The sequence below is a fragment of the Crocodylus siamensis genome, chromosome 3 (assembly GCF_052110815.1).
Source record: "Crocodylus siamensis isolate JL-2025a chromosome 3, ASM5211081v1, whole genome shotgun sequence".
Lineage (NCBI taxonomy): Eukaryota > Metazoa > Chordata > Crocodylia > Crocodylidae > Crocodylus > Crocodylus siamensis.
In genome coordinates this window covers 33,053,666-33,074,693 of record NC_143397.1, presented here as the reverse complement: position 1 = coordinate 33,074,693, position 21,028 = coordinate 33,053,666, and the positions used below count along the sequence as shown (strand labels likewise).

Genomic DNA, 21,028 nt, shown 5'->3' with positions numbered 1-21,028 from the left:
GGATCGGGGGTAATGTGTAGGGGGTGCACATACACCGCCTGGGCATGGCAGTGCATCCCTTACAAAAAGGCACTGCTGGCAGCGCTTGCAGGTGGTCGCCACTTGCCACCAACACTGCAGGGGGTCCTGCGATCCCCGCTAGCTGCTGCTGACAGCCAGTGGTATCTGTGGCTGGTCACTGACCCTTGGTCAGCACGCACCCTCCTTCCCCACCCCCTCAGCACTGGCAGCATCTGTGGGAGCTCCCTCACTTACTGCCGCTGTGCTCCCACTGTTGGAGGTACACGTCATTCATATTGGGGATGGTCCTGCTTTGAGCAGGGAGATGACCTCCTGAGGTCCCTTTCAACCTTAACTTCCTATGATTCTGAACCAGTTAGTCTCTAAGGGTACCTGCAGATGTTCTCCGGAGCTGCTCCAACATGTTACAATACACTGGAGCAGACTCGATTCACTGAAGTCTGCTGGAACATGGCAATTACTGTGCTCCAGTCAGCCGCCGTGTCTCATGTATTAGCGTCCTTGTGCTTCAAAATGGCGGCAGTGCTTGAACAAGCTTTAGTTCAAGCACTCCCATCGCCATTCTGAAGTGTGGGACACTAATACGTGAGACGTTGCGATGCATTAATTAGAGCGGCTCTTGGAGCCACTCTAATTAAACTGCTCTCCCTCCCCAGAGCACGTGTAAATGTGCCCTAAAATGCTACGCTGTCTTGCCATCTGCCTGACTTGAGACTAACACTGCTAACTACCTCTTTACATGCACAAATACTGTATTTCTTTCCCTCAAATGTACATGGATATAATCTTTGGTCACTAAAAATTCTGGTGAAAATTCTTCAGATCTTTAATAAAAAGAACCTATCCCATATCAGAGAGCTTTTAGAAAAAATGTTAGCATGTTACCATTGCCTGGTCAGTTAACTGGTCTACACTTAAAATATATGACACTATGAAGTATCCAACTACTTCAGTATTAGTTTGCAGTTAAAAAAAAAAAATAGAGCTATAAATTTATAAGCCTCCTTAGATTTGAACTATGTTTCAGACTTCTGCAATTTCAGACTTGACATTAATTATTTTTACTGTCCATTTTAAATGCTACTTGCTAGTAATATAGTAATAACTTCAGAATCAGTCTAATCCTGGTCAAATGTCATGATAAACTTTGGTTTGCGATCTACTGCTTGTCAAGCACATGTTAAATTAGACTGCTGGGAGTCTCAGAAGCTTAGAAAGGTAAGGTAAGTGTGCTTTCAAAGGCCTTTCTTCCTGATATGGGTACAAGAATCCACCCCAGGGAGGACAGATGTTGGGGGGTGGGGTGGGAAAGAGTGCGGCTTGTGAGCTGCTGCGGGGAGTGAGTACCAGTGGTGCACCCTGCACTACTGGCTGGGTCAGAAGAGCACACTGTCCCTTCCCCGTCCTGAGCCCTGGGATCCTGTGCTGCAGCAGCTCCAAGAAGGGCTTCCAGGATTTATCCTTCAAAGCCAGCACTGAATTCCTGGCTAAAACTGCTTCTCTGCAGCTGCAACAGCATGGCCCCCACCCACTTCTTGGGGACCTTTGCCCATGTCTGCAGAAAAGTGGCTTCAGCCAGAAATATGGTGTTGGCTTGGGGTGAGGGGGATGGAGGGGAGAAGGGAAATCCTTCAAGTCTTCCAGAAGCTGCTTGGCACCACTTCTACTCAGCAGCCCTCCTTTCCCCCAGCCCACCTGTGTCCTGCATGCAGCTGACAGACAGAGCTCGGGGAGGGGCTGGCTGGGGGCTCAGTTGGAGCAGCCTGAGCTGTGGCTCTCTGCAAGAGGAGGATTAGCAGGGACCCTTTACTGGGATACTGGCACACTGTGACCTACCTGCACCTGGCACTGACACTGGATAAACCAGTCAAACCTAGATCAAGTAAGTCTGATACTACATTGATTCAGGTCTATTTGAGACTGGGATCTGACATTTTAAAAGTAGTCTACATGCTCCAAACTTCTGTTTTGTTAGGGCCACAGACCAGTTTCTGACCATCTAAATTGGAAAAACTGTAATGTCTGCACCTGATTAATGATTAGAGATGCAAGAATGGAAACTGAGTCTTTCCAATGTACTAAACCAGTAATGAACACACTGCTAGACCTTCCTGTTAAATTCATTAAAATATTTTACCATTCATTGATACTCAACTAAGGTAGACACAAATGATAAACTCAACAAGTATATTTCCTATTGTTAAGGGAGTAGGGCCACTTTTCATAACAGGCCCATATACAGCTTGCATTAATTAAGCCGTGTTATAGACTAAATGGACAGCAGTGTTTCCTATACTTAATTCATTTTATTTCCTCCATTTCAGAACCATAGATAGAAGTAATGCAACTTTTTTCACAACTACTAAGTGAGATTTACTCCTCTTGCATCATCACAATGAAAGGTACAAAAGCACTCAAACATTAAAACAGCATAAAAACAGCATACAGACTTAAATGTAGAAATATGACCTGATGTACATTATAAAAACACCTAACTCTTATTGATTATACATCCTACTAGGACCCCTTGCCTAATATCAAGCTCTAACTTAACATTACTGGTTTACAATCTCTTAGCAACCTTGCACCTCAGCAGGATCAGACATACCAAAAACTTCAGACATACCATGAACACTTTCTCTCCCTCTCTATTCCACTAGTTCTGCCATCACTGCCACCCCCACTACTGAAGAATTCACTGTACAGTGACTCAAGCTGGCCAAAAACAGCTACCAAAAAGCCTACTTTATACCAGCCACATTGAAGAGCTTGGGGACTTGGTAAAACTGACTGTAGCCTGGAGTTACTAAAATTTAGACCCTCTAACACCACAAATATTTTAGGTAATTAACTGAATACTTGACTTAAGAATGCTGGTTATTTGTATTAAAATTCTGAAGATACAACGTACTGATTTGAAAGAACCATCCCTTAATAACTGTACAGTTCCAGCTCTTTGTCTCTGTGCATTTACATGCACAACCAGAAAAAATTTAAAAGCTTACAGAAGAGGAAGACTGACACAAAAGTTGGCATAAGACAGACTTTTCTCTAAATACCCTTGAAAGACATGAAGAAGCCATAGAAGATGTCACATTACTGAACTTATCATCCATCTACAAGAATGCTGATGTTGCAAGTTATACAAGGACCAAATACAGAACTCATTTCTGTGATCTGACCAAGTAGTTAAGACCGTAGAAAATAGCTACTTTGCCTCTATATGAGAGACATTTGACTGTTTGATCTATTAGCACCCCCTTTTGGTCAATGGCTGGAGGTATATTAAAGAAAATCTGATATTTCAAAAATGGAAATCTGATCACAAGAAGAAGAGAGGAAAGCCTGAAACAAAATCCCATGTCTTGTTCCCCATATAACAGTGGGGTTTGAAGGCCCTCATGAAAAAGCATGTTTTTTGATTAAGTGTAAAGGAAGTTTTAAGTATACCAATCTTCCATGACTTCAGTACAAAACTCCTGAATACATTTAACAAAGTTACTCAAGAAGCCAATGACCTTCTTGCCAATATTATAAACTATGCCACAAGAAGGCTATAGTTCATGTAAAAAAGTGACAAAACAGAAATAATAATACTGATCTACAAGACAGAAAAAACCCCATGAAAACAAAACAAAAACGTATACATTAATTTCATGCAACATTAGGCACCATTTATTTCATGTATGCTCAGAATTTCCAAGATGGTCCATGTTGTTATCTTGCCTTCAGAATATAAATAAAAATAATACAAATTTCAGAACATAACCAACAGCATTATCACAACACAAACCAGCAGAATTTATTTCCTCCTACTCTGAAGTAGGAAGAAACAACAGATAAATTATATGGTCCAAAAGAGACTTTACGGGTATAAAATGTTTTTAGTGTGTACTGCCTCTGCTTAATGGGTTTTATTTATACAAATTCAGAAGTAATTTTTGTGGGAAATGCTTATTTAAAATAAAACAGGATAATACTTCTTTTGCAATAGGACTGCAAGTACAATCTTGTACTGAAATTACTGAGAAGTAAAAGACCAATATTCTATTTTCACAAGAACAAGTTTGTTAATCTTGTAATATGCAGGGAACACACAAATTATTCACCAATAAACAGGGCAAATTAAGGGTCTTATTTTGTGGCACATGCTGGACAAATAATCATATTTCGGAGAAACAGCAAGTCCTCCACTCACTGTTTAGGGACATTCTCAGACAACACTGGAAACATAATTATTTTTTTTTTGCCTGAAAAATAATAGCAAATGGTAAACACAGCAAACTGTTTGTGACTGGATGAAAGGAAAGCTAAACTAGTTTAATCTAACCTACAAAATGGTTCGGCATTACTTTTAAGTGGCAAATAATTATTCAGAACGGAAACATTAAATAATAGCGCCTTCTATGAGCTATGTATGAATGGCTATATTGAGGGACTGAGATACACCATCAATGTGTACCCCTGAACATGGTCAAGTGTTTTGAGTCACTTTTCTATTTGTACCTAAAATGGATTTTTGTATCGCACGATTCATTTAGCATTAGCCAAAATTCTAATACTATAAAAGCCTAAGTCTGTCCGTCTGTCTGCCTGTAACACTTTATTTGCACTCTGATTGGCTGACGGAAACAGCCAGAGTGCTCCAAGCATGGGGGAGTGCTACTGTGGTTCCGAAGCCACGCTGAGGACCAGACAAAGCTCCCCCACCCTGCTCCTTGCAGGAAGCAGAACAGCTGCAGTATGGGGCGTTAGGTGGCAGCATTCCATCCCAGCCCCCTCCCCCCACTCCATCATTCTTGATGGGCAATTGGCTAGTAAATATTAGAATAACAGTTTTAACATTCTTTTGGCTACTAACTACCAAATATCACATCAAAGTCAAGTCCATGATCAGAGGGCAAGAGAACAGGCCTTATGATGAGAGGCTGAGAGCATCAGGATCTGGGGTCTTTTCACCAGAGCGCCCCAAGGGATAACAAGGACCAACAGTCATAAACTCCTCCATGACCGTTTTAGACTGGAGACAAGGAAAATCTTCTTTACTGTCCAAGCCCCCAAGGCCTGGAATAGACTCCTTCCAGAAGTGGTGCAGGCACCTACTCTGGACTCATTCAAGAAATGTTTGGATGCTTATCTTGCTAGGATCCTTTGACCCTAGATGACTTCCTGCCCCTGGGGCAGCAGGCTGGACTGAATGATCTTCAAGGTCTCTTCCAGCCCTAATGTCTATGAATATATAAATTTGCCTGTCTTCGGAAGTGAAATTCATTACATTTAAATATTAAATAATTATAAAAATAGGGAAAACTGATTTCCTATTTAATAGGCAGAGTGACTCACCATACTAAGAAGGTAGCAATTTCAGAACATCTCCAAACCACAGTACTAGCTGTTTTAGAACATATAAATGTACAAAGAACAAGACTGTGGGCACTAATTAGTTTAGCAATGGAGTAATACATCAAATGTTCCATTGATATCAGGTGACCGAGTAGCTTTGAAATACTGTAATGCTGCTCTCAAAATCTGCAAATTAACCTCAGATCACAATACTCTGTTGGCAGACTCTTCATGAAATGGTTTTCCTCTAATACCATGATTTCCACCAATTCTTACATTCAGCGATTTTTTCTAATATTTATTTGACACGGCCCATGCAGCATTTCCTTAATTAGCAATCAATACTGGGATTATGTTTGTCAGATGGGTAGGAACAAACTAATACAAGGAGGTGGAAGGAGTACAGATTAACACACAGGTGACATATATTTGCTCTGTCTATGTTTTCTAAATGTCAATCTTCCCCCCACATGCACAGAGACATTCATATGAAGAGTAACAGTAACTAAAAACTGTGCTCTCTTCATAATAAAAAGAACAAAAGTCAAAGGGTTTAATTCCAAAACCCTGGTGAATTAAACTAATGTTCCACAACCCACCTCTGTGTTATACTAAATGCATACATTTTTTATATGAAAAAAAGCATCCTGAATTGCTTAAAATTAAACAAAAAATGCAAACTAAGTCTTCCCTTCTATTTTAAAGTCATACACTATTAGTTTTGAGAGTACTGCATTTCTAGCCCTTTGTCTTAACTCCTTAATTGGCAATATTTTAATAATATACTTTTTTATTTTGGATATACTACCAAGCATCAAGAAACACAAAGCCTGGCTTGTAATTTTACAGGAAAACTATTTCATGTTATGCATCTGTGGATTTGTTTCCAATTCCCATATGTTTGTCTGCTGTAGACTTACATTATACAGCACTTTAAGTGGAGCAGCCATCACAATACTTTATTATGCTTGACTTAGTGTTACATCCACAGAACATGCATCAATGGCGCAGTCTTGCGTCCAAGAGTAAATATTGTCAAGCAAGTGTTCAAATCACTTTGTGTTCTAAATATTATTAGAACCCTCAAGACAGAACTTAGACTATACAAGTCATTCCTATTCAACTCCTAATGGTACATTAGACAGCAGGATATTTTGTATCTTTTTTCTTAGCTTCATTACTTTGCAATTGTAAGATTATATAGAGACTATATAAAACTATTAAATATCATCTCTTGTAAGATTTTAATCACAATTGTCATGGGAACCACTGTGAATAATTAACTCCTATCATGCACACTTACCTTTGATTTGAAACAAACGACTGACTGCAATGCAAGTTACCTCCTGGTAATGTCTCAATTTAAAGTTTTTCAAAGACCATACATCAAACTTTTAAATGCAAATCTGCCAGAGTTATAAATAGTTATATTCATGAGATTTAGAAATCAAGCCTATTGTAAAATGTCATATAATGTAAATATCTGCTCTTTTGTAAGAGCCCTAAATTAAATGAATAAAGGTTAAATCACCTGACAGCATTAGTTTGAAATGCACTAGTACTATTTGACTGCAGTTTATTTTGAGACTAACTGTATTTTCACTTCACTTCCCCCTCCCCCACTCACCATATGCCTTCCTCTTATTTTCATTTAAAGCTGTTTTTTTTACTTGCTCCTCACAATACTGGAAAAAGTACATTTTCTAGAAACCTTACACAACTACTTACCCTGCTTACTTCCTACTGTAATTTATTTACTAAATTATTCTTTTCCCAATTCCCATCTGACATCTCTTGCTATTTGCTTCCCCCCTGCTTTATATTCTCTTTACGCTTTTACCATTTGGGCAACTATTTGTTCCCTAAAAGGAGACAACTAGCCCTGCAACTGCTGACTAGTTTTTAAAGTGGAATGCCCATCTCCTCTCCTCTTCCCTCAGGCAAAACTAGTGCTCAGGACAAAGGAATAAAGTCTTATTCTTGCTACAAATTTCTATGCAAGCACAGGCAACAAAACTGAAATTATAATTTGTTGACTGTGTCTGATGTGAAACACACATCTACACCCACATAAAACTTCATTACTACAAAGGTTTATTTTGGACAATTCAAAAAGGACATAAGGATTCCCTGAACGCACAACCTGAAAATCCTAGACTTTTGCATGGAAAAAGAACTTCTCTTCCTTGATAAAATGAAAAACTGTATTACTTTCACAACCCACTATTTTACATGTTTGTGCTTCAACCTAGGTCTTCTAGTACCTAGAAAGGATGCTCAGGGGTATGTAATTGTGTTCTCCCAAGTTTTCTCGTCTAAGAAACATCTTGAAGATAAAAAGTGCAATATAAATGCTAACAAGGAAATATTACACAGGGAAATGTTAAGACAACTTATAAGCATTATTTTATAGAATTATGATTTGTTATGGTATCAATATAAATTTCATTTTCATTTTGTGGAACTGTTACTTTGGAAGACTGACATCAAGATGACAACTCAGCAAAATACAGAAATAGAGTGCAAATTTCATAGCTGATATGGCATCAGGTATTTATGCAAATGTAAAGACTCGATTAGAGTCAAAATCTCTTTTAAAATATTGAACTAAAGGCAAGTGTAAAAATAACCTTCTATGTTAACACTCCATTCTTAAACAGCTGCTAGAAATGTTTGCCCACACAAATTCTGTGCCTGACTACAGTCTGTCTAGTGCAGTCAAAAGTTAATTTAGTTTCCCAAGATCAGTCACAGTTTAAAAGGAAGATTTAGACGGATACAAATTACTACAACTAGAGGTGGCTTGTTAACAAAATGGTATCTAAACATACTGGCCTACAAAAAATGTCACCCTGAAATGCAAGACAGGCAAACTAAAATAAAAAAGCGTGCAATTCACTGCTTAGAAAGAATAGGCCTTTCAGTGCTAGATCTCCAATATGAAATTTTAACTGCAATTTTAAAACCCAAACATGTGTTATTAAGAATGGGAATTTTATTTTGAAGCTTGTCCCCTTAGTTGATCACTGTTAGCAACTAAAATGTTATTACAAACCACACCTGGGCAATCTGGAGATACACTTTTACAACCCAGTTAGCATTCACTGTCTTATAAGTACTTGATTCTGTTACAGAAACAAAACGTTTGAACATAAAATTGTTTTGCTTTCACTTAACTGAACTGATAGTTGAAAATAATTTTGAAAATCCTTAAGTCACTTTGGTCATAAAGACCCCACAGACTGTATTCTGTAGGCTATGTATATTAGAAGGTTTAACTGTCCCTAAGAAAGTATGCAAGCTTCCAGGAAACATAGTATTTCATTCCCACAACCACTAACCTAGGCAATAATAAGAATGTAAGTAGTGGTAAAAGAAAAACAATCCTTCCATTGCAGTGTTTTATTAACAGTAGATGTTTAGCTGTAGCTTCCATGTCAAAAACTGGACTCTAACCATCAGAAGAAATTAATGGTTTTCTTTTAAAGAGGTAGTTGTTAGTCTGAAATCCATGAGAGGGCAGGGTAGATATGCACCTTTATCTCCTACCACTGCTCTGTTCCTCTCTCGGTTGCTCCCTTGTCTTTTGTATTTTAATTTTTCTCTCCTTATACTTTGCTTTCTGCACATCCTACAGCATCTGACAAAGTGAACTTGGGTTCATGAAAGCTTGTGTTCAGGTATATTTCCTATTTAGTTAGTCTATATACGGATATACAAAAGTGCTGCGTTATTTTAAAGAATCAACAATGTGCAAATTTGTGGCGGCAAGATGTTCACGTTTTTCAGACACATAAGTAGCATCAAAAATAAACATAACAACCATAAGCAAAATTATGTTTTCCTATTATCCATATACATAAGCAGTATCATCAAGAACCCATTTCTTTTTTCTCTCTCAAAACATGGGTTACACAAACACTTAACTTACCTAAGATGGGAAAATGTATGCATTTCAGGACAATCTAAACATATTACTATGATGTATACATTTTTTTCTTCTAGAAAAGCATTTATACAAGTGGCAACATGAAGGCATTTCTCACATTTAGGACAAAGCCACAGATTTAAATTTTGATCACATTTATCTTGGGTTCTGCTCCTACTTGAACAGTGGTGCCACACATTTGGTCCTGCAAACAAGTGGTACAGGATCATTCCACAGGCTGGATTTGCTATGCCCCATGTACTAGATGGGGACCTGCCACTTGGCTCCAATGAGATGAGGCCTGTCATTCTAGCCCCAGCCCCAACCACAAATGCATCAGAATTGGCCACCTGTCCTGGCCTTAATCACACATGTGTTGTATTAGGCCCACCCCAGCCTACACATATTAGACCTGCCATCCCAGCCCTAACCCTGACCCCACACACACTAGATTAGTTCCAATGTCCCAGCCCCATGTGCACCAAATCAGGTCCACTGCCCCACACCGGATCCCAAACCTGGGGCTATGTCTTCTGGACTACAGTGCCTGGAAGTTTGGCAGTCAGGGAGCGGTGAAAGTGTTGTCACCACTCCCTAGCCAACACATTTCTGGACCCTTGGGGGAGCTCTGCTGGTCAGAACAAATGGATCCATGGGCTGGATCTGGGGTTGAATACTCCTGGTTTTAAATGTAGTGACTCTTTAACAATAACCATCACCACTTGCATTGGCTTCCTAATAAAAATAAAAACTTTGGATAATCATATAACATGTGATTTTTTTCCTCAATATTGTGATAGGTCAGATAAAGCAAAACAGAAGTAGCAAGTATCATTTAATGTTTCATATATGTAAAAGTAATCATTCATAAATTTCCAATAAAACTTCTTTTACATTTTGCTTGCCAATTTGATGCTGGCTGCCCTGGGAAAATAACAGATTTGGAAATAGCAGTTTCTACCATCATTAAGAGAAAATATCCATCCAAAAACTGTCTTTTTGGCTTGTCTAATTATGTACTGTAGCAACTATTGTCTGAACTGAGATTTATAGTGGAAAATTACGTGCGATTGAATAAAAATGCCTACAGCTACAGGCTGAGGCAAACATCATTTATTCAAGGTCATTTTTGTAACCCAAGACACAATATTTTTGGGCTGTAACAAACATCCTGGACTGCATATTTAAAACCCATTATATTAAGGCAAATGATATTGTTTAGCTAGTAGATTTTTAACATCTCATCTACAGACAAGTGATATTCAAATCTCTTCTCTCATCATATAATTATGTTGGCATTGGGATACTGATTTTTCAAGAGAGGAAGACATTCTTACATAATTTGCTGCTGGGTTTTTGTTTGTTTGTTTGTGTTTCTTTTGCTAAGCAAGGGAAAAAATGCAGGTGCCAACTGTAAAGAAATTCTCCAGAAAAATTACTTACCAAAACTAGCATTGTTTTCTGAATACTTTACCCCCCTACAATTCCAAATGAAAGTGCATGCCTTGCAATGTAGCGAGAGAAGCCCTTTCAAGACCATTAAGACAGTTAGCATTTGTTTCTGAAATCTAACGTAATTGCATTCAACTCTTCCCCCAGTTACTCTCTCTTCAGACACTGTCCTGACAAATCTTCAGGATATAAAGTCATTGCATTAGTATATTCACAATACATACAGAACAAGTTTGCTTTCGTTAATGGTTATGTAAAAGTAGACGCTAAGCTCTAGACATGAAGATTTTAATCATAACATACTAGGTGCATCTATACAAGACTTTTACTGTGCAGTAGACAAATTAGCTGCACAGTAAATGTCTCAGCATTTACATGTGTGCCCCTGTTAGGCTGGAATGAACTAATTTATTCCAAAGCAGGATAGTACTGAGACTATCCTACTGTGGAGTAAAACAGTGCATGTGTAGATGTTGCCCCGGTTGGCTGAGGCACGAAGGTACTTCAGTGCAGGGGCTGCCTGCCTCCTAGCCCTGCACCAAAACACCCTTGTGCCACAGCCAGCCCCTCTACAGCACACAGAACTAGGAGGAGCAGCTCTGGGCTGGCAGGCTGACCCCCCTGGGCCCTCTGCCAGCCAGGCTGCTCCATTCTGGCTCAACGTGCTGTGCATATATTCAAATGGCAATGCTCCCAAGCACACATTCAAACAGCTCCTGGTCTTACTGGGCACACATTCAAATGGGGTGCCTGGGAGCAATAAACTCCGGAGTTTATTGCTTCACATTAATTGCATGTGTAGATGTACTGACTGAACAGGTGTTTCAGATCACATATGGGATGTAAACAGTGGGACTAGATTAAGCAACTCAGGCTCCTAGGCAAACACTACAGTCTTACCTCACCTCTACTTCCACAGTGGTAAAAGCAAAAGCACAGGGCCCTCTTCTTTCCCTTAGGAGGAGTAGCAAAAGTTCTCCTTCTCCTCCCTTGATGAAAGCCAGTGGCAGATCTGGCAGACAAGTACTTAAACTAGAAGACAGATTATATTTGCTGAGGTGGGACCTGTGACACTTTTCTTCTGCCACACACAACATCTAGGCACAATTGATGAAGACTTCCCTTCACAATCCCCAAATGCAGACATATGGGGCATTTTCATTTTTGCAGGCCAGCTGCAGAATCAGATAGCCACTGCAGCACTGGTTACAACTGAGTCACATTTTCAAACTGATCTCCACAATTAGAAAACCCAGAAACTGTTTTTAATGGAAACCAAAATTCCACTGTTCTCTCAGAACACTAGGTTCTGGGAGTGAGTCTCTTGTGTCTATGCCTTATCCAACCCTAGATGCCTGTTCGCTGCTCAAGCTGTCCTTTTCCAACACATTCACTCCACAATGAGGGGGGGCAGGGAGCTTTCTTTGCCTGACACCTGTGGCTCACTGGCTCAGGCCCAAGATGCTGCAATGGAAGCCCAGGAACAGTACTACAATTAGTAATACTGAGTAACTATTACTCAGATGCCATGTATACCTTCAGGCAGGTGAATGCAGTCTCTGTATTCAGCCCATTAGGAATAACTTTCCCTCCTACCCACAGTTTCCAAAGAAAATAGTATTACATTTCTAAAGTGGACTCAGCAATGTATTATGAAACACATAATCTAAATCAGCATTTCCCAACCTTTTTCGTCCCATGGCACACTTACCTAAATAAAAAAGCACTGTGGCACACTGGACAGGGGGGTGGTACGCAGTCAGCCAGATGGCATTTTGGGCTGCAGCCACACCAGTTGGGAAACACTGATCTAAATGACATTACTATATTAACTGAAAAGTTCCTGTCTTAGGACGCAGCTCCATTGTGTCACAGAGCTGTCTACAATATGCTTTGCTAGCAGTATTTTCAGACCCTGCATTGCATTTCCCTCTGCTTCTTCCGTTCTCTCATTTTACCTCCCTGTATTGTGCTACCTTGAACCAAGCAGGTTCACCTCACCACTTGCAGACCATTTATCTACTGAACACTAAAAAATGAAGCATTTGAAAAATTTAATCTCCCTGTGTATTAGGTAAGGACTACGCTAAAAGTCACTAATGTGTACATACCAAAATACCATTAGTGCCTATTGGCTCAATACCGTACCTTTCTTCTACTTGTGCTTAAAGAAGAATGAAAGCAATTGTAAACTTGAGGACAAGCAAGTTCCTCACCTTGATCAAGGGTTCCTTCCCTTGGTCCTACTGGGTTACAGCTTGGGTGTTTCTCACCTAGGCTCCAGAAATCCAGCTTTTATCCATCACTGACCTCTGTGGCACTGAAGAATTCTGAACACCCTGACTTCTCACTTCTCATTTGCAAAAAAAGCCAACAACCATTCTGAACATTAAATGACTACAGTACATGCAAATAAAAATAAAGGGTGCTTACAGACATGGGGGTGGGGGGGGAACAAAACAGCACTTTACTTTCAGCTTTGGTGCACCCCCATGCTGAACGTAGCACATACCCAGAAGAGGAATCCTGTCAGTTTGACCTAGCTCCCCAGTGTCTGTATAGCTGATTGAATCAATTGCTGGATGAAAGTGCCAAAAAAGCCCCATTGAAATGCATGAGCTATACAGATGATGAGCGAGCCGGGTCGAACTGATGCGATTCCTCTTCCAGTAAAGTGCTATTTTGTTTGGTTTTTTTCCATGTCTGTCAGCACCCACTAATAACAAGAAAGAAATATTTAAATCCAGCCCTCAGTTTCTTACTTTCTTGGACAAAAGGTATGAATATACAAGATTGAAGAATTTCTACTGTACCCTTGATAAAAATACATTTCTCTTTCCACATACTGATAATCAACCACATAATTATGAAACAGCACAACACTTTTAATCATATTTATGACATCCTTGCTACAAAATTGTATCTTGTAGGGACCACTTCTTTCAAGAAAGACCCTCTATCATAGCTGTGAGAAGATCAAAGTCTATGCATACTATACTTTTGTTAAAAGAAACAAGTTTTAAGACTGATTTACAAAACCTCAAAAAACGTATTTGGAGCTTATTTTACCACTATATTCCTAACCAAACTGTGCTCTGATTATCCTTGGGACATACTATCTTAGAAAGTAGATTGTTGAACAGAAAAAATACCAAGAATCTGATCCTGAAAGATGCTCCACGTCACAGAATCACAGAAAAGTAGGACTGAAAGTGACCTTTAAGAGGTCATCTAGTCCAACATGATCAAAGAGGAATCAGACTAAACTATTCCAGGTAAGTGCTTGTCTAACCTACTCTTACAAACTTTCAAGTTTGTTGGAATGTCAGCAGAGCTCATTGCAGAAGCAGGACTCATTACCTTCTTACCAATGACAGTCTGAATGCAACTGTTGGGTGGCATTAATTTACTTACGTTCAATGGTTTCACTTCCCCCACCCATGCCTTTGCACAAAAAAGGAGGAAAAAAAAAAAAAGGAAAAAAGTTTTAGGAATACAATAAAACAAAATTTCTAAAGAACACGATTGCCAGGACAGACTGACCACAAAACTTTCTAGCTCCCTTGCTTGTTTCATTTAATCTTAAAAATCATTTAGAACCCTGACTCAATCTTCCAGTTAACATATCAATGGTGGACTGCTGTGTCCACACAGAGCATCAAAAGAGTTGAGTCCTGGTGACAACACAACAAGACTATACTGAAGCAACATATGATTTTTAAAAAATTTACATAACCCTTGGTGAACAGACACTTCACAGCCTGATGTATTTATCTACAACAACCCTGTGATGGGGATAAGAATACTTCCCTATTTTACAGAAGCACTGATGGAGGAAAACTAAAAACTAGATCAGTGGTGCACAACCTTTTAGATCCCAGACAAGAAGACTGGTGTGGGATGGGTCTGTGGGCCCAATCTAGTATGCACAGTGCTGGGGCCCAATGCAAAAGATGACAGATTGGGCCCCAGTCTCATATACCATATTGGGGCCATGCATCAGATCAGGTCCACCACTCAGCCCCACACACATTGTACTGGACCTGACCTAGCCTCAGCCCAGGCCTAGCCCTGTATGTGCCACATTGGCAGACTGGGCCCCATCAGCCCGGCCCAGCCCTGCAAAGCTAGGTCATTTGGCCCCCAGGGCTTGGAAAATTCAGCAGCTGTGAAGTAATGTCAGCATTAATTGCCACCATTTCCTCACCTCTGCCCACCAAATTTCCACACACTTGAGGAATCCCATGGACTGGGGGTTTAGCACCTCTGGACTAGATGAGTAAGGCTGCTGAAAGAAGGGTGCTGCTCAGTATTAGCACTGTCAGGGCGCAAATATTTTGATTCACAAGACAAAATGAGAGATTTCAAACAGGAATTTGAAGTGGCAAAAATATTCTGACCCATTTTGGCCTTTCTGAGCTCTTTGCAACAGAAGAAACACTCTATTTTTCTGTGTTTAAAAAAAAAGTGAGAGCAAAGAACTGGCATTTTCTGAGGGCTGCCTTAAATCTAATTAAATTGAGAACCACTGGAAAAAGGGACTTTGGTGTCATAATGTAAAATACTGCAGCTGTCCAGGTTTTAGGCATATTGCAGTCTACTAAATACAGTTTACTGAAGATACAGCAGTGTGCTAAAACTGCTACGTAATTCACAAGAAGCATTAGGTGTCTAAGAATGGCAGATGCCTTCAGCAGCAAGCTGTCTAAACTAGCAAATGGGGAACTTTAAGACACGGACATCACTCAAATCCTGCCTCTCTGAGACATAAACACTTCACTCTGGGTTGCGAGGAATTGCAGGACCCGTCACAAGAACCTCTTGTAACTATGCACCAAGGGCTTCTTTCAGAAGTCAAAGGTGGCTCCTTTTTGATGGGGAAGGAGATAATGGATACTGCCTCTCAATCTAATAGTTCAGTGGCTAGAACACTAATCCATGAGTTGAAAGATATATCTTTCATTCCCCCGCCCCCAACAAATATTACAACCACCAGACAACAGGGTATAGTGGACTGGATGTCCTCAATTCCTCCTGAAGAAACCATCTACCTTATATGGAATATTTATATATTCATTGAGACAAAGAAAGAAGGAACATGACTACAGTTTAGCAAAGGAGAGAAAGTGAGAAAAATAGGTCTGAGATGCTGATACCTGGAAGAAAGAACACCCAATATCCATTTTTTGTTACAGTGTTTTATATTAGTTATTCACTGGAGCTGGGATTTGAACAAGGTACGTACCACAACTCCTAAGCTAGAAAGTCAGGTCTACTCTTGTGTTCTCTTTGTATCCCAATGAAAATTGAATGATTTCACATAAAGTAGAAACACTTTAAAAGGAAGGATAAAGAACACTTCTGAATATCTTCATGCCTGGTGCTTGGGTCACTCTCCTAGACTGCAGAATTAAATACTCATGAACAAAAGAGAACTGAAGTCCCCAACAGTCACCAGGTTTGGGAATAGCAGCAACAGCAATACTTCCTTCTTCTACCTGCGTGAAGTCTCATTTCCAGATTGGGCCCCACAGGAGCTGGGCCAAGAAATGCTTCCTCTGTGAATTCTCATGGGGCTTCGCCTCAGTTAAGGACCAAGATGCTCAGGCATGGAGAGACGAGGCCCTTCTGGGCACCACCAGAAGTAGGAAATTAGGTACTTCGGGAGCTCCCAAGTCAGAACAGTGTCTGTGAGCTACATCCATCTCCAGGGCTAGCTAGGCAGCAGCAGAGTGAGGCTTGCAGCATAAACACCTGAAGTGATTTTCCCAACCTCCCAGATGTAATGAACACAGCAGGAACTTGCACTGTGGCCCCAACCCCTGCCCAGCAGCCCCTCTCCTGCTTCCCCGCAAGCCAGGGGTCATGTCAGCACCTTCCATGGAGGTCTCACCTTCGCTTGAAAAAATTATGACCGTGCTAAAGGCAGAACAAAAGGGCTGAAGATTTTACCTCACACATGAGGGAACCCCTGCTGCCCCGGGCGTTCAAGAAGAGTGGGGGGAGCCAGGCTCAGAGCAGTTTCTCCTGCAAGAGAAGTTTCCTACGCGGCCGGTCTGGAGCGCGGCCCCAGCCCCCGGCCTCTAGAGTGAGCCCGCCAGGCTCCTGGCCTCGGGCCTCAGCAGCACCAGTGCGGAAAGGGGCGTCAGCAGAGCTCAGGCCGGAGGGAGCGCCCAGGACCCCCCTTACCTGCCCGGCATCCGGCGGACAGCAGTCGCGCCTCCACCCCTCCCAAGGTGCCTGAGAGCCGCTGACATTGAGAAAGCCGCCGCCATGACAGCAGAGGACCCGCTGCGCTACGGCGTCTTACTAGGGACAAACCTCCTCTGCCCGCCTGGGAAACGCGAAGTGAAAACTGAGCGGCTGTGTCGGCTGCGGCATGACCCCGCTGGGGCGGGGCATCGGGAGAGGGTGGGGCCGGCAGCCCTGGGGTACCCACTGGAGCCTGTGGGGTGCGTGGGGATTGCTCCTCTAATGCCTTTTTTTCTTTGAACTGTGAGGCCAGAAATATCCCGAGGCAGGGAGATGCGCCCTGGTCTGGAGCAGCATTTGGGAAAGCGCAAGCTGGCGGCCAGGCTGTGACAGTGTCACAACAATGTTGGGGTGATACCAGGACCTCAAAGGTGGTTTTCCCTGGCAGGGGAGGTCCCTTGATGATGGTTTTGGCCCAGGTGCTTATACTGACCTGCGAGGGGGATCCCCTTCTTCCTCGCCTTGGGTGGCTTGGTGTAGTTGAGGGTGGAGACCTGCTCCATGGCATGGCGGGGAGGTCCACCTGTCAGGGTCTACTAAAGCCTCCTGGTAGGAGGATCTGGGCTACACAGCTTACAACCATGGGGAGTTGCTTTCTGGCTTTCCCCCTAACCTGCTCCTTCTGGCTTTTGGCTAGGGGCAAGCAAAACTAGGAGGCATCTGAACTCCAAGACCTCCATGCTTGCTTGGGTCTTGTATGTCAGATACTGCCATGGATTTGGGAGTATCTGAAGCCCTGGACAGATGTGTCTGGGAGGTAGGATACTTGTCGGTGGTAGCACCACGTAGACTTGAACCTTTGAGCTCAGCTCAGTCAATAAAATTTGAAACTGATTTGGCCCACGACAAAAACAAAAAAGTGTTGGAAGAATCTGGTGGGTGAAAGCTGGTTTTATGGGTCCTGTGCTGCCCTCCATCCAGAAGCATCCCATTCTGAAAAGGAGAAGTGTGGGGGAGTTGAAAACCGTCCCCAACGCCCTCACGTGGTCTCAGCAGTGCAAAGACACCAGTCGGCACCTGCAGCTATTTGCCCCCTCCCCTGCACATTAACCTGTGTAAGGAGAAGACAAGAGCATGCTCTTATCACACAATAACTGCAGAGCATTGGTGCATTAAGATTCAGTAACACTGAAGGTTAGCAGATCCAGCTAATCTGCTGCCAAGTTTCACCAATTATGCTTAAAATATATATGAGGTCTGAGCCAAGGACAAAGGAGGGAGGGAACGTGTTCTGATGTCCTATGGCACTGGTTCCAGCCTTATTCCCTATATAATGGGGAATGCCATTAAAACAATGGTTCTCAACCTTTGTGGACTGGAAGCTTCCTCCAAAACTTTCATGAAATGAGTGGCGTTAATCTTAAAAACTTATTTTGGTATTATGATGCTTATCTGAGGAGCCAGGCATTGGGGGTGGTGGGTGGTTCAGGCAGGGATAAGCCTGAGCCTGCACTTACCTACTTATCTCCTCATACCTCAGGACACCCTTAAAAAGAATCTGTCAGTACCCTAGGGTGTTGGGGTACTGTAGTGGTTCTACAGTAGAACCACTCATATTCCTAAAACTAAAATTATTTTAAAAGCACCTACATGGTTGCAACCAAAAACATCATGTTGCTTAAGGTAAATGGAGTTCTGTGAACAAAGATGTCATGAGTTGTTTATTCATCATATGATTTGAGTATTCAGTGTCACAATTCAGATGGGCTTCCCCAGTTTCAGTTTTGCAGTGCATGTGTGTGGTAGCCATGGGTGGATCTAGGATTTTAAAAAGGAGGGTACAGATAGTGTGGTGCATCATTACATATAACATGGCACACATTTTTCTCCAGTTAAAGAGAAATTAGAAACTTTACTAATATGTTAGGGGCCTAGCATTACATTATTCAGTTTACGATCAAAGTAAACATAAATATAACTTTACTGGAATGTGCACTAATTTGCTAGATTATAAATTAGTTTAAAAAACACAGGAAACTAGGCAAAAAACTGTTCACAATAGTACACAAATTGTTTTGTTAGCCTTGCAATCATTATAGTTAAATGTATATCTTTTATTCAGATTTCTAGAACAAAATCTAGTTTTCTTGAGTGTCTTGAAAGTGCCTCCAATACTTCACCATCATTCATTTTTACACCTGAGTTAATATTACTATACCTGAGGTAAGGTTTTTAACTAGGGTTAAAAACAATTTGCAGGGCTGTGAGATAGAAGAGAGACTTTATCAGGCATAGCTAAGGAACAGCATCATTGCAGAAGAAAGGATAATTTGGATAGTGGAATATCAAGGCCATTAGAAAGGAGAGAGGGTTGTTAACACCTATGGAATTAGATGATATTAGGGGACATTAGCAAGAAACAGGTAAATTATAATGAGCCATGAACTCAAATGCATTCAGCCATGAACAAAAGTACCACTGCCCCTTCCAGGCAGTTGGCTTTAAAGTTTGGGTAGAAGAGAAATCAAAGGTAGATGCAACTGTGACAATGCACTCCCTCTCCCTGCCCTGCTCTTCCCGCCCCCCCTTACCCCATGCCCCCTGCTGTAACACTGTGATACACTTAGATCTGGCTTCTCGGGAGTTAAGAAAAACTGTGTGTTAAACTAGTTTAATAACAAATGAATAAATAAATTTATTTATTAGTAAGGAAAATTTGGCTTTTGGTTTCTTAAAATAATTGTTTTACTTAAACTTGAATTTGCAAAAAGAGCCAGAAGCGTTTTATGATTTTGAAAATAAAGGAAACATTTTAACTGGTCTTTCATTTCATTTTGTCATTGGAACATAAAACAAATAAAACAAACAATCTTTGTTGGAAATTTTGTTAAAAACAAATATCTTACAAAATTTCCTTCATAAAAAAGCAGTTGGCATTTCTGAGCAACTCTTGGGGATGCTCTGAAGAGTAGCCTTTGTTCTGGAAATACAGTTTGGAGGTTAGTACCAAAACTAGAGGTAGGTAAATCATAGAATCATGGGGAAGATAAATCCATTACCTTTTTTCAAACCTGAGAAAGAGGAATAATAGTGCTGCTGGAAAGGCTAAATGAATCTTTAGCAATAGTGTAATTTTCTGTGGTTATTAAAAAAATAAGATGTAATGCTAATTCCCAGTGTAGATGAAGTAAGTCCTTTGCTTACAAAAGCTGTTTGTGTGTTAAGCTAGTTTAATAACATAGTTTAATAAACTAGCTTAATAAACTAGTATACATCTCTGATTTAGTTAGTCTACAAGGTGTAAATCTACCTTGCCTGCTGCCTGACCTCAGACTAACAAACTACCTTTCTCTTGTACAGAACAAACTTGTTCATGCTGTTAATTAAACACCCTATTGAAGTAATCGCTCTTGGAAAATAGCTTACTCTTGTACATAGTCAAATTTTAAAACATTTTCCATTATAATCTAAATATTCACCTTTAAGGCTGAAGGTTTTATGGTTTTTTTTGCTTCACAGTTTTCTAAACTATATGAAAGTGAAAGAAATGCATGATTTCTGTTCTTAAAATGCCTAACTGTGGTTTTGTGTTAGAAATTTGCATCTATATATTGAAGACTTAAGAATTTCACTTAGTTTTAAAACAATATTCTACTTCCACAAAGTTGAGTATTTGAAAATTATTTTCTGAGTCCTTGCAGTAAATTATTCAATAGCCAAGAAAATGTACATAATGACAGACACAATCTGTGTAGATGCATATCTCAGGAAATTCCATAGATTTCATAGATTGCATAGACATTAGGACTGGAGGGACCTTGGAAGATCATCGAGTCCAGCCCGCCACCCAAAGGGCAGGAAGTCAGCTGGAGTCATAGGATCCCAGCAAGATAAGCATCCAATTTACTCTTGAAGGTGTTCAGTGTAGGTGCTTGAACCACCTCTGCTGGCAGACTGTTCCAGACCTTGGGGGCTCAGACAGTAACGAAATTCTTCCTGATGTCCAGCCTGAAATGGTCTTGCAGTAGTTTATAACCATTCAACCTCGTCATCCCATGGGGCGTTCTGGTGAACAAACGTTCCCCCAGATCC

The 21,028-nt window shown here is 40.9% G+C and overlaps 1 protein-coding gene across 1 annotated transcript in view; it reads right to left on the bottom strand.

Annotated features, from left to right (window-relative positions):
* NDUFS4 (NADH:ubiquinone oxidoreductase subunit S4) overlaps window positions 1-17,090 on the bottom strand; it is a 73,631-nt gene extending 56,541 nt beyond the window's left edge. Inside the window, exon 1 of the mRNA XM_090038065.1 lies at window positions 16,934-17,090. Coding sequence (XP_089894191.1) covers window positions 16,934-17,019 — 86 coding nt within the window. The 5' untranslated portion in view covers window positions 17,020-17,090. The remainder of the gene's footprint in view (window positions 1-16,933) is intronic.
* Window positions 17,091-21,028: the final 3,938 nt, after the last annotated feature.